The 12,624-nt window shown below is 37.7% G+C and overlaps 1 protein-coding gene and 1 pseudogene across 1 annotated transcript; both read right to left on the bottom strand.

Annotated features, from left to right (window-relative positions):
- LOC18787350 (probable pectinesterase/pectinesterase inhibitor 51) lies at positions 223-3,410 on the bottom strand. The gene is made up of 2 exons (XM_007218913.2): positions 1,910-3,410; positions 223-1,107 (listed from the first exon to the last, which is right to left on the bottom strand). Exons 1-2 carry the CDS (start codon positions 2,979-2,981, stop codon positions 428-430), a joined length of 1,752 nt encoding a protein of 583 aa, XP_007218975.2. The 5' UTR covers positions 2,982-3,410; the 3' UTR covers positions 223-427.
- Positions 5,237-10,726, bottom strand: LOC109947368 (annotated as a pseudogene).

The following is a 12,624-nucleotide window of genomic DNA, read 5'->3' as shown; positions in this document are numbered from 1 at the left end:
AAATACACGTTCTTATTCAACTTTCATTCTCAATCAACCCAGACAAGACTGCAGACTTTTTCCATTTTTTGTCTCTCAGACCAATTTGGATCTCTCATCTTGTTCAACGAATGCGACTTACCTTGAGGTTGAAACTTGTTCGTCCAATGTCCCAGAAAACTCTGAAAACGAAAGAAATAAATCAGTGATGGTTGATGGCCTTTTGCTCATGACTCATTCAAATCTCACGCCAACCAGAAATGTAAATTATAATAAAGAGGGCACATTATAGGGTAAATGTTACAAGAACTGACAAAGAAAAAATCAACCATATTTCCCTCCACAGCTCCACTAAAAAAGTATTTAATAATTTGATATGAGCTTCTTGTACACTCACTACTAATTAATATTTATTGTTATAACGGATTTGAAAATTCCTATAAAATTTTCATGTCGAAATCCACTCATTTCCCTGAATAAAATTCTGCACAGAATATGTATTAACACGTTCGGATGGGATCTTGCTGCTAAATGACACTCTCTTGGACAAATCAGAGCCAGCTCCAGAATTACCAACTTCCCCATAGAAAAGGGTTTTCAAAGCAAAATCCCCACTCCAAGGCATCCATCCCTCTGGGGTAATAAGAGCTTCCAAGTTACAGTTTATAAAAACTGTCCTAGAATACTCCTTCCATGGCCTCCCCAAGTAGTTCTTGTGCACTTGGGGCTTGCTGCGATACAACTTCATGTACTCTTCCGTGCCGTTGATCAAGCAGTTCTGAAATACAAAACCTGTCAACTGTGCGGGGTCTGTTCTGCCGTGGGCGGTGACTGCATTGTTTTCGCCTTTCTCGGGTTTCTGTTGTCGAGGGCGGACGAGGATGTTGCAGTCTTGGAAAACCGCAGCTGAGTTTCCAAAGATGAAATCAACGTTGCCTTGGATGTTGCATGACTTGTAGAACTGGCGGTTGCCGTGTGCGTAGAGAGTGTCCTGGTTGCCTAAGAATTCACAGTTCTCAATTACAGAGAGATCACTGTCTGATCTGAAGGCTACTGCTTGGTGGACATCAGGGCCTGCTGTGTTCTGGATTGTGAGGCCACTGGCCATGAACCCATCACCAAGAACTCCTGCATAATAAGTATTAAGAAACAATTAGCATCCTCACTTGCTCAGGAAACTATCAAGCATAACAGGAAAAAGCTCAAGGAAAAATTGTTGCTTTCATGTCACATTTATTTCCTACAAAACGTGGGTGAAGTTGTGGAAAAATGCAAACCAGAAAGAAAACATGAGAATCAAAATAATAACAAGTGCCAAACTGAATGAAACACATTTCTCTGTTTTGTCTTGGGACAAAATTATTGCTAATTGCTCAAAACAAGACACACAAATATTCTGATAAAAATGTTCCTTGGCAATATCATCATGACTCTCTCGGTGTCTTGAGAGTCATGTGCGACAGCAATACCAAACCAAATACGACAAGTAGTGGAATCTTAAGCTAAGCCTTTGAATAAACCTGAAAATCTTAATGCCATAATACCTCTCAAATCCCCTAGCTTAGTACTAGCCAGCCATTATCCTAAGCACCCATACCTAACAAGATTAATTGAATAAACTCTCTCTCTCTTCCCATTCCGACTAAATACTTCCATGTCTCAAAGAATGAGTTCATTTTACTTCAGAAACACATGAAAGTGTTTCCCACCATTCTTTACGTTTACAAATTACAATTGCTTAGATGGACCGCAACATAAGAGTGTGTTCCAGCATGTACTGCACGCACCCATCCTCCACAATTACGTGGGTGCGGGCCCACACCACCGCACCACAAATAGTGTGATCGCTATCTACTGCATTTTTTTTTCACTACCGAGTTCGAATGGCAAATTAAAATAAAAAAAATAAAAAAAGTATGCAATGACCTACCGACTGTGGCAGTGTTGTACGTGGAAATTCCGGGCTGGCCCACATTCAACGACCCGGTAATTACTGTTTTGCCCATCCCGTCGCCCAAAAACACCACGTTCCGCTTCTCTAAGGGCACCCTCACGATCTCGTCGTACACCCCAGCCTTAATACGAATCACGAACTTCTTCGCTCCCGCGTTATCCGGTGCGGCTTTTACCGCCTCCTGCACCGTCCTGTAGCATTTCTCGCTCTCCTCCTTGCACACCGTCACGTCCGCCTTTAAACCCGACGGCACTCCGAACCGAACCTCCTGGCCGGACCCTCCGCCCTCGACCCGCTCCCAGTACCCGTCGCGCTCGGTCTTGGGAGGGGCCCACGACTTGGTGTCGTTCCCGAAGTTGTCGTACGAGAACATCATGCTGAGGGCGTTGCTGGATTTTCCGGTTAGGGAGTCGAGAAATGACATCGTTTGGTTGACCATCTGTGTGTCGTTGGCGTACTTAAGGGCCGACCAGCAGTCGTATTGGTAGAGCAGCGCGGCGCTCATCGAGGCACGTGCGTTTCTAATGCTTCCACGTGACAGGCTGTCGGTCGAGAGCGAAATGCGGTACTCGGAGTTGTGGAGGACGTCGAGGCAGTTTTTAGCTGCTGTAGTGCGGTTTTCGTTGCCTGCGGACGAGTCTAGGATAGACTTGACCATCTTCTGCGCTGTCTGCAGGCCATCGGTGGACACCTGGATGGCGGACTGGATGATCTGGATTGGGGTGGTGTTCGGGTTAGTGACAAGCCCGGCTAAGGAGGCCTGACATGAGTCGGGAAAGCGCGTGGCTTTGCAGGCTTGCTGGATCTGAGGGTTGGGGGAGATGACGTGGCTGCGAGGCGGTTGGTGGTTGCGGGCGGCGGAGGTGAGAGAGAGGAAGATAGTGAGGGAGAGGAGGGCGAGGAAGAGGAAGGAGGCCATGGAAATGAGAAAGAGGAATTTGGGTTTGTTGGATGAAGAACAACATGGTAGCTTGATGGGTTTTATGGGTTTTCGAAGATGATGGGTGGTCATGGCGTCATTGGGTGCGTTATGAATTTGGGTGCGCATTCAATGGGTCAATTTTAGAATTTGGAAGTTAGTGGGTTTCGGGAGTTGGATTTGGTTTGTTTGATTCTGGTTTAATTTTAGGCAATAGGAATTGAATTCACGAGACAGGTCACGGGTATGGCTTTTGGGGATTTTGGTTGCTCTGTGTGTCACGGATTTACAGAGTGCTAGGTTTAGGGATTTGGAGATTTCAGTGGAACAAGGAAGGCCATCTGGCAGATTTGAATTGGGCGAGGGAAAAAGGCGAGCAGTAAACCACTCCGCAGCTCAATTATTTCTCTTTTGGTTTTAGACTTTGGATTCTTCGAATCCGGGGGATGGTGGAGAGAGTTTTTGGTTTTGTTTTCAGTTTAGTAAGTAACTGAAGGAGAAGAAGATAAAATATGCAGGGTAGTTAATGACAATCTTAATCTACCAATTATGTTACGGAAATGTAGGTTAACAACTCAATGGACTTTTCTAATTGGTTTACTGTTTTACTTTTTTCATGGGTCAATGGTATCTTGACGAAACAAGAAGATAACAAACAAAATAATAATTCACGTGTCTCGTTTATGACAAACACATGTACGACTAATTTGACGGTCTCTGTTTCACAGTGAAACTTCCATACAACGGCGGTAATATTTTTTCTAATTTTCGCTAATATCGTAATAAAATATTTTGATTAAAATAGTAAAACAGTGTAATCCGGTTATAAGTAAAATTTTCTACCATAATATGAACAGAATTTTACCCAAATAGAAAGAAAATATACATATTAATGAATATTGTAATCATTATCATTTTCCTATTAAGATTTTGAGAAGTATAATATGGTCAATGTAGAGAATCTGAGGTTTTGTTGTCAAATGGTAGCAATCAAGAGGTTTTATTATACTCTTAAAGAGGCATCGAATTCTGATTAGCCTCGATTATCTTCATTTATATATATTTTTGACTTTGTTTCGTCCTTCAATTAATTTCTTTGATTTCTTCACTTTCTCCATCGATTGCATTGTTTGACTTTTTTAGTTTCATGCCTTGAAAAAAAAATCATTATGCCATTATCTTAAAATTAAACTATATTTCACTATAATTATAAAACAAGTCAGCACTTGCAAATTATTTCCACTCTTTGTGATTAAATTTGCACAAAGAGTGGAAACAATTTGCAGATCATGCCATGTTTTACTTAGGCCAAATTCTTCACGAAACCTTTTGAACTGCAGAGTATTTCTTTTGTATAAAGAAGAAAGATGATATATAATTCTCATGGCAGCACTTGAAGGAGAGGAGGAGGACGGCGAATAGGGTTATATAGACAAAGCAATAAAGAAGGAAGAACTAGGAGTAGGTGCTACTGCAACGAAGATGGAGGGATTGTTAGCCGTTTTTATTTTGTTTTTTTTTCCGTAAAAGGGACTGTTAACGTCAATTTTAAAGAAAATTGCAAACTTATTAAGTGGGTGTGTTCTCACGCATTGAATTATTTGGATGGTCCATATTTTATGAAATGCGGGTAAATATACAATCTCTAAATGGAGAAGCTCGGGATCCCTACTATAGTGCCATGAGAGTTCGAGCGTAATGGTTGAGTTAACTACAAAAGGTTTGGCTAAGCACGAGTTGAAAATTGACATTATTTGCTAAGCACGAGTTGAAAATTGAAATTAATTAACACATCAATGTTTCGAGCGTACTTCTGGAGGGCTCCAAATGGCAATCATAAATATTCAAGAAAAACCTGGAAGCACTTTGTAGGCTTGTAACCATTGCAAGATATTTCGTTAAAACTCAAAGGAACATTTAGATTGCACATGACCTCACCGCCAATCACCTGATTCTTATCTTTGAAAGCAATCACCACGTCAATACTGTAAAGGTGAGTAGTATTGAGAAGCAAGGGTTCCTCAAACACCATAAGCTTCCACCCTTGAACAACTGCATTCTGAAAGATGGTTGTATTATTGGCTTCTAGGCGAAACGTTGTCTGGCTGTCGATCAAGGTGACAACGCCAAATCTTTTTTTCTTAAATAGTATGCAGTGACTTGGTTGTCAATCAACTCAAAGGGATCCTTGTAAGGGTTTGTGAGGGTGATGTTGAGGGGGAGCTTGTAGGAGAGAGTATGGTTGGTTTCGGTGTAATTAAATCGGGTAAGATAAGCACCGTTGATGCTGAATTCAGGGCCTTTTGGCTCTTCCACACTCAAGCAGGCATACAAAGTAGTGCAGCTTATAATTAAAAGGAAAAGTAACAAATAACAATTATATCTTGCGTAAATCTTTAGTTTTTCATAACAAGATCAAAAAGTATATACCATAGACCTTTTAACCAAGGCCAGAGGTTTATTTTCCTAGTTTAAACATGATGATACACACTGAACGAATATAGTCATGCAGGAAGAAATGGAGCCATTAAGAATATTACAGGAATGCTTACGCTGTTTTAATGCTTTCTGCAGCTTCAGAACAATTTGGATCACCTTCCACAAGATATCAGTTTCTTAAGTCCACACCTCTAATATACGCAACGGAAAGACCAAGCACATCAGCATAACATAAAAATAATATAATTTCACAGTAACAATATATGATGACAAAGAGCCTAGACTAAATCCAACATTCCAGGAAAGCTAAACCATCAAATGCATGTAAACACACACTAGAAGTACACAAATTTCTCTAGTAAATATTGGAGCCAAAAGAGCCAAGCATAAATAGAAAGCAAAATAAATAAGAAACAAAGACAAACCAATCATTGTTTAGTCATAACTAATCAGTTGTAGTCATTCACAACCCTTGAATGTGGTGCATCATAGTATCCTTGCACAAACATAGTCAGGATGATATCCTATTGTCATTCAAGTACTGTTATCCACACAACATGCATACATGTTTTCCACCCATACTTTTGATTCATCTACTTTCAATAAGCAAACAAATGCTTATCTTCAATACCTACCAAGCAACACAGTCTACATATGGGAAAATAAGAGCTTCCTTTCAAATTCGTCATCCTTGACATGAGCACAGAAAAATGTTACAAATCCTCAATAGGTGTATATATATTCAGTAAAAATAAATTTTGTTTTCAGCCTTCTATTTTGATATTCTCCTATTCATTCTCTAACTAAAGTTGGTTATTTAACATAAAAGCAGATTCATATTAAAAGTTGAAGCTAAAGCCAGAAGCTAAAGCCAGAAACACTAGTTGTGCGGTACTGAGTATGTAAAAAAACAGCTTAGTTATGCTGCAACATCTGTAAAATAACATGCATGCAACATATAAAAGCAACTTCACAAAACAAATAAAGACAAAACCTTGAGTCATTTCGTTAAGAGCCAATACCAAAAGTCTCAGTTTCTGATCCCGGTAACGGTTGTCTCTGATTGAACAATGTAAATCATCCACTTTCTTCCTCTCAAAAATAAAATCAAGTACATATTCACTCTCAAGATGTTTATGACGAGCTACTCAGATTCCATCTCCAACTGGTAACCTCCTAACCTGTAGAAGAGTCAATTTGTTAACTCCAACAAGTGGAAAGAAGATTGGTAACAAGAACAAAGACAAGAAAGTTTAGTAAGACACAATTGTTTACATCGTAAAATAACAACTAGAAAATTCACTATTCATACAAATCTCAAAAATCATTTTATGATGCCATGCGGATTAATACTCACAACAATTTGAGAGTTGAAGTAGAAACACATACGGAACACTACAACAAACCAAAATATTTTTAACAAGAAGAATGGAAGGTTCCGAAGCCAAATACTTGCAAGTTCTCAAAATTATAACTGAAAATTAGCCAATCTGAGTTCGGGTTTTAGCAAGGGAATTATTTACAAAAAGGTAAATACAAGTAGAATGGATTAGAAGTATGACTTTGTCATCATAAATAGCAAGAGAGAAATGTAAAAGTCAGTGAAAAATGTGGAGTTTAATTATAGGACTCAAAGCAAGTGGAGAGATTTTGCAAAGCCTAGGCAAGAATAAGGCCACTGAGGAGACATGCAGCCTTACTAAGATGTCCCAGGGAGGTGAAAATGAAACTTACTTACTTATCCAAGGATGAATGGATCAACTCAGTTGAGTGCTTCATATAGGGGAAACCAAAGTCCCATGGTGGGGTTTTTGCTCTATAGAAGGCCAAAATAAGCCCCAGTTGCAATGTCTTAGGTTCTCAAAACTGCATACTCTAAATTCACGGTAAATGCGGGAACAAACCAAAAAGTAACAAGAAAAACAAAAATAAATGCAAAAAAATTACACACTTGCAATATATTACTGACAATTCTACAGGTATATACTTTTCAGAAAAAAGGCCATTAGCTTAGCTTCACAGAATTCACTGTGCCATTACATAAAAGACTATCTCATAACTGAAGAGGGAACCATGAAAAGTTTCCTCGTTGTATTTAAAAGTTTCAGCTGACTCAATCATGAAGTAGCAAAATATGTCAACACAATACAAACACACAAAAAGTAACAAAAAGCAGAACCAAAAGTTGCCATGTTTTGTGAAACTGATACAAAGTAAAACATATGAAAAGGATACTCGACAGTTCAAAATCTAGTTAATGTTCAATGAAAGTATTAGAAAAACTAGCACATAACAGACTTCGAGAACTGACCTCTATTTTGATTTTGAATTGAGTACGAACATTCTCAATTATTCTCCCAGGTCGTGATCTAAACACAATAGATACAAAATTAATCACAGTTTTATAAACACTAGCAAAACAATGGACAAAAAATAGGACTAAACACTAGTATTGAGCATAGTACAATAGCAAGAATCCAACATACACGACACAGACATGATGACATGACAAATCTAAAAAATTCAGGAAATACACAGGGGAAGATGCTCTCACTCACAACCGCCCCTCTCTCTTCTCTCTCATTGATCTCCCTCCCTTCGAGCAATTGAGGTGGTAAGAGGGCTGGGGATTGATCGGAGAAGAAGACTGGGGGATATTTATGTTTTAATTCTGTTCAGCCTTCATCTTCTCCCACTCTTTGATTCTTCTCTTTTTATTCGTAAATCTTTAAATTAATTTGATAAATTATTGCTCTGTCTTTCATTATGAAATAATTATTACTTAACCACAAAACTCTTTTGAAGTCGAGAAAGAACAAGAAGTATCTTTCACTAGCTTCAAAATGAAAAGAAATATGGCAGAAGAAATAAGTTACTGACCCCTGAGTGGCAAATTGCTCTCGATCATCCGAAATCAAGATCACTTCATATGCATCTTCAAATGTCTCCCCAAAGCTTAAAGGCGGCAAGGAAAAGACATTTGAACTTGCTTTGAAATCATCCGATCTAGACTTGGGCACAGGATGACTCTAAGAAAATCAACGAATCAATGAGCAACATATAACAGTACACTCAGCAGTGTTCAACAGAACTCGAAAAGGTGACTTTCAAATCTAATAAAGAAGTGCCATAGAAGTTCCTACTTCAGTGTTGCAAATCTACAACTAAAATTCGCATGTGACTCTTAAAGTATGGTTTTTAGTAAAACTCCGTATGGAACTATTTTGACACTTTCAATTTGACATGATATTTTCAGATATATAACAATTCAAAAGAAGGCATCAAACTTATTAACAAGGATCCAAAGAATCTAAGCCTCATATATGATTCATGGTTCTGCCACATAGGTATATTTTGGAAGAAGCCTTGAGGAAGCCTCAACTGAAATTTCACAAACAAACAAGTGTAGGCAGTCAAATAAAATGAAATTTTTTCCTCGGAAAACAAGATCTGGATTCTACTCCACTTAAAATACTAAGCAGTCAATTTTTGTGCACAAAAAAAGCAAAAAATAAAAACAACTTTCTCTGTTCAAAATATTACCAGGAATCATTTCCAAACTAACTTCATTCATCTCAAAATAATTGTAACACATTTCTTATCAACATTTTAGCATATAAATCTACTTAAATGACTCCCCTTTGAGCTTCAAAGGATGGGAAGAAATAAGAGGGAGGAAAGTGGGTCCATATCACTTGACATGACATGATATTATGGAAAAAGAAAACCCAAATCAGAGGGAAGGTCTAAACTGAACTAAGCAACCAAGACCAAACTCTTTAGTTAAAAGTTTAATCTTGAAAAGGACAGTGTCAGCAATTATAATAAATCAATGAAGATCGAAACTGATTATTATTCCCAGTCCACAAGTCAAGATAAAATTAAAAAGCTAGTAAGAGACATACCTTCACAATGTATAGCCGTGGAATATCAAATGATTTCTTCCACCTACTCACAGTAGGGGATAACAATATCATTTCCGTGGCTGAGTCACGATGAGCAAGCTCCTGATATGAAATATTGTCCACATCCAGAACAGAAAGCACTTTAGCATTAGCAGTTTTTTCAATGGGGTTTTCCATACTAGACCCCATGAGACATTCACGTGCAGCTTCCTGACCTTCTTGACTAAGCATGTACCTGCAGTTTCTACATGCATTACCATCTTCTAATAGCAAAAATGCAATCAAACTGTAACTTGACAATTTCCAGGTCTACGTTTGTAAGAACTGCTCGCCATAATACATGATTTCTAAACATTTGGTTCAAGCAAGTACTAAATCAGGTTGAACCTAACCATACCACGAACAAGGTTCCATAGCTAGTAGTATCATTATTTGCTTAAGCCTGTAATCAACTCAAATGTCAATTACCTAACAAGAAAATATTTGCCCATTGCCGGTTTGACAAGACATGCTTCTATTAAACAGAAAAGAACTAACTGTACAACAACGATTCTAATAAATTTCACATGATAGTCCATCTGTAAATGATCATTTATATGAAAACAGATCTTTCCTACTATATACTTTTTAGTTGTGAATGATTTTGTAAGTAATTCATTTTTCATAAAGACCATGTGGTTCATTTTTCCTTGTTCTGCGTAAATTTGTGAAGTTCATAAGGCGAGAGCTCTTGCCATTCAAATTTACAAGTACAGAGGCAGAAAATTGATATAAGATAAATATTAAATTTCTAGACAGCATAACAAAACATGAGAAAGAAATGTAGAAACAAAAGAAATACTTTGCTGGGCAACTCGATTTGATAACCTGTCTCTTGGATATCAATGTCTTCATGCAGGACCATCCACTATACCACTCCCTTGCAGAACTCCCAAAGCGTCCAGCTTTTCCCTTTCCCTTCTCTGGCCCAAAGAGCAGAGAACCCAGTCTCAAAACATCACATACATTCAAATTAAACCCAAATAAACAAAAATAAAATAAAAGATAATTACAGAACTAATATCATAAATTAACATACCTTATTGGCACACGAGAAAGCCCACTTGCTTCAGCTGCATCGATAAGATCCTATTTACGCATAAATTCATTCCCATTTCCAATTCCCCGGATGATAACTTAACATCAGAAAACTCCAATTTCACAAAAAAAAAAAAAAAAAAGTGACAAAAGAAATTCAACCACAGCTGTGTGAGAGTGCACTGCAGTGCATATTAGCTAAAGAAAAATTCCAGTTACCTGTAAAGTGTAATCAACAATGCATATGCTACAGAATTCTTCTGAGGAACATAGCGTCTGCTTCCTTTGGTTCTCTTATCTAAACAAAAGGCATATTTGACAGCAAAACTAATGAATTTGAAATGGAGATCATATAAACAGAGAATGTAAAGCCAACGAGGAATGAAACGCACAGTTTCTAGACAAGTCTTCTGGTTCAGAGCTGCCTGAATCGGTCTCGGAAAAACCTTGCATGAGGCGCGAAAATCAACTTCACCACGTCGCTTGGAACGCCTTCGGTAAATAATTTGTTGAGGGACAAAGAAGGTGACAGAGTTGGGAGGAAGAATTAACGGCCCAGAGGAATCCAGTAGGCGTTTTCGGCCCAAAGTAGAGACAAATCCAGAGCTTTTTTCTTTCCTTCAATAAAATGGCACTTATGCAAAAGACTCAATAGTATAGTGATTTGGACTCATTAATGCAGTGGTTTGGAATAATTGTTTTCTTTTTCTTAGTAAAGTCTTATATTTGAGTCCTAACATCTGTGTTGTGTATATGAGTTTAGTATATTATCGCCCTTCTCAATATGAGATGTCCTTAAAAAAAAAAAATTGGCACTATGCCATGTAGTTATTCCTTCCTCCTATATATGAAACTCATGTGTATGTGATTCCTTAAAAATGAATATATGATCAATCATGTAGTTGAATTGTTTGGTTAGATCAGAGTTCTAGTGAGAAAGGTTAAAGGTCTGTTTGGTATTTTACTTGGATCCCATTTTATGAACTCAAAAACAGATTTTAAGTTCAAAGTTCAAAAAACTCATTTGATAGGCCTATTTTTAAAAATCCAAACCCAGAGAACAAATTTTTCTTTTATAAAATTCTTTGGACTCAAATAGCTATTTTATGCTAGGGAAAATTAGACTTTCATATTTAAAATTTGAAGGGGTGCCTTTAATTGATGGGGCATTGATCTATGCAAATACCAATTTGATGAGACTGAAAATCTAAAATATAAACTCTAACAATCATGTCAATACATGGAATCGAAGCTTAATTATGTGTGTAAAGGTGAGATTTTCTCGATCCATTTGTTCGATCCACACACTCATCTAGTACGCCTAGCTAACACAATCTTAAAAATAGAATAGAAGTATTACAAGGGGGACAAAATACAAAAAATCTGTTTAGGCATTCAGTTTTTCCTCATGCAAATGCTTCGTTTGCACAATTATGACAAGGCATCCACAAAACACATTTTCTACCATGTGCCCGGAACAAGAGATGATTCAATTAAGAAAACCTGCATGTGACAACATAAAATATCAAGTAAATAAAATAATCTGCAAGGAAAACATATAGAACTAATTGAGAGACCAATAATATTACTCCTAGTATTGGTTATTGTGAGAAATAATTGGATCAGTATTTAGGAAGAAAGTTACCTTCAGGATTGAGATTGACTAAATTGCTATAAAATAAATACTGCACATAAAACAGATTTTTACAAAAGGAGAATTGAATTAGAAGAACCTTAATTGAGTCGAGGTAAGTGTTGGACACTCTGACCTTAAGACGAATTACGCCCCACACTGGTGCTTATGGTTCACTAGCGTTCGCCTTCCAGGATACAACGACTCCCCTCCTTATGAAAGAAGTACTACAATTCACAAGGAACTTTGAACCAAAATTATGCAGGAACCTCTCTTTATGAAAACTCTAATGCTCTCTATATATGAAAGTATGTATGTAGAGAATTGATTGAATGATTAAAACTGCAGGAGGATTGCTCTATTTCTAGATGATGAAATACCCTTTCCAAAAAGGTATCCCAATATGAAAAGGCAAACAATGCATCCCTTGGTCTGAAGAGTTGTCACCCCAAACAATGCATCCCTTGGTTTGAAGAGTTGTCAACCCCTATGTGAAGATGTCTTTAACCCAAGGGTCATGTCTTTAACCCAATGGACTTTATTATCGGATTTACTTGGCTAATCAGTAAACGTGATGTCTTGAACTGTTCAGCCGTTTGTGCAAACCCAGACAATAACACTCACACAACACCCTTCTAAACATATCTGGTTCGATCGGTTGTGCTCGTTTTGGCCCTGAGCGATTCCTGGTATTCATGAGAGCTTTAGAGAATTCAAG

The sequence above is a fragment of the Prunus persica genome, chromosome G2 (genome assembly GCF_000346465.2).
Source record: "Prunus persica cultivar Lovell chromosome G2, Prunus_persica_NCBIv2, whole genome shotgun sequence".
In the NCBI taxonomy this organism is placed as follows: Eukaryota; Viridiplantae; Streptophyta; class Magnoliopsida; order Rosales; family Rosaceae; genus Prunus; species Prunus persica.
This window is presented reverse-complemented; position numbering and strand designations above follow the sequence as displayed.

Bases quoted from the DNA above. Each gene is read 5' to 3' on its own strand.
- LOC18787350 (XM_007218913.2), bottom strand. From the start codon at position 2,981: ATGCGCACCCAAATTCATAACGCACCCAATGACGCCATGACCACCCAT. The intron at 1,108-1,909 runs GTAGGTCATTGC...CTTATTATGCAG, and splicing joins GTACAACACTGCCACAGTCG to GAGTTCTTGGTGATGGGTTC.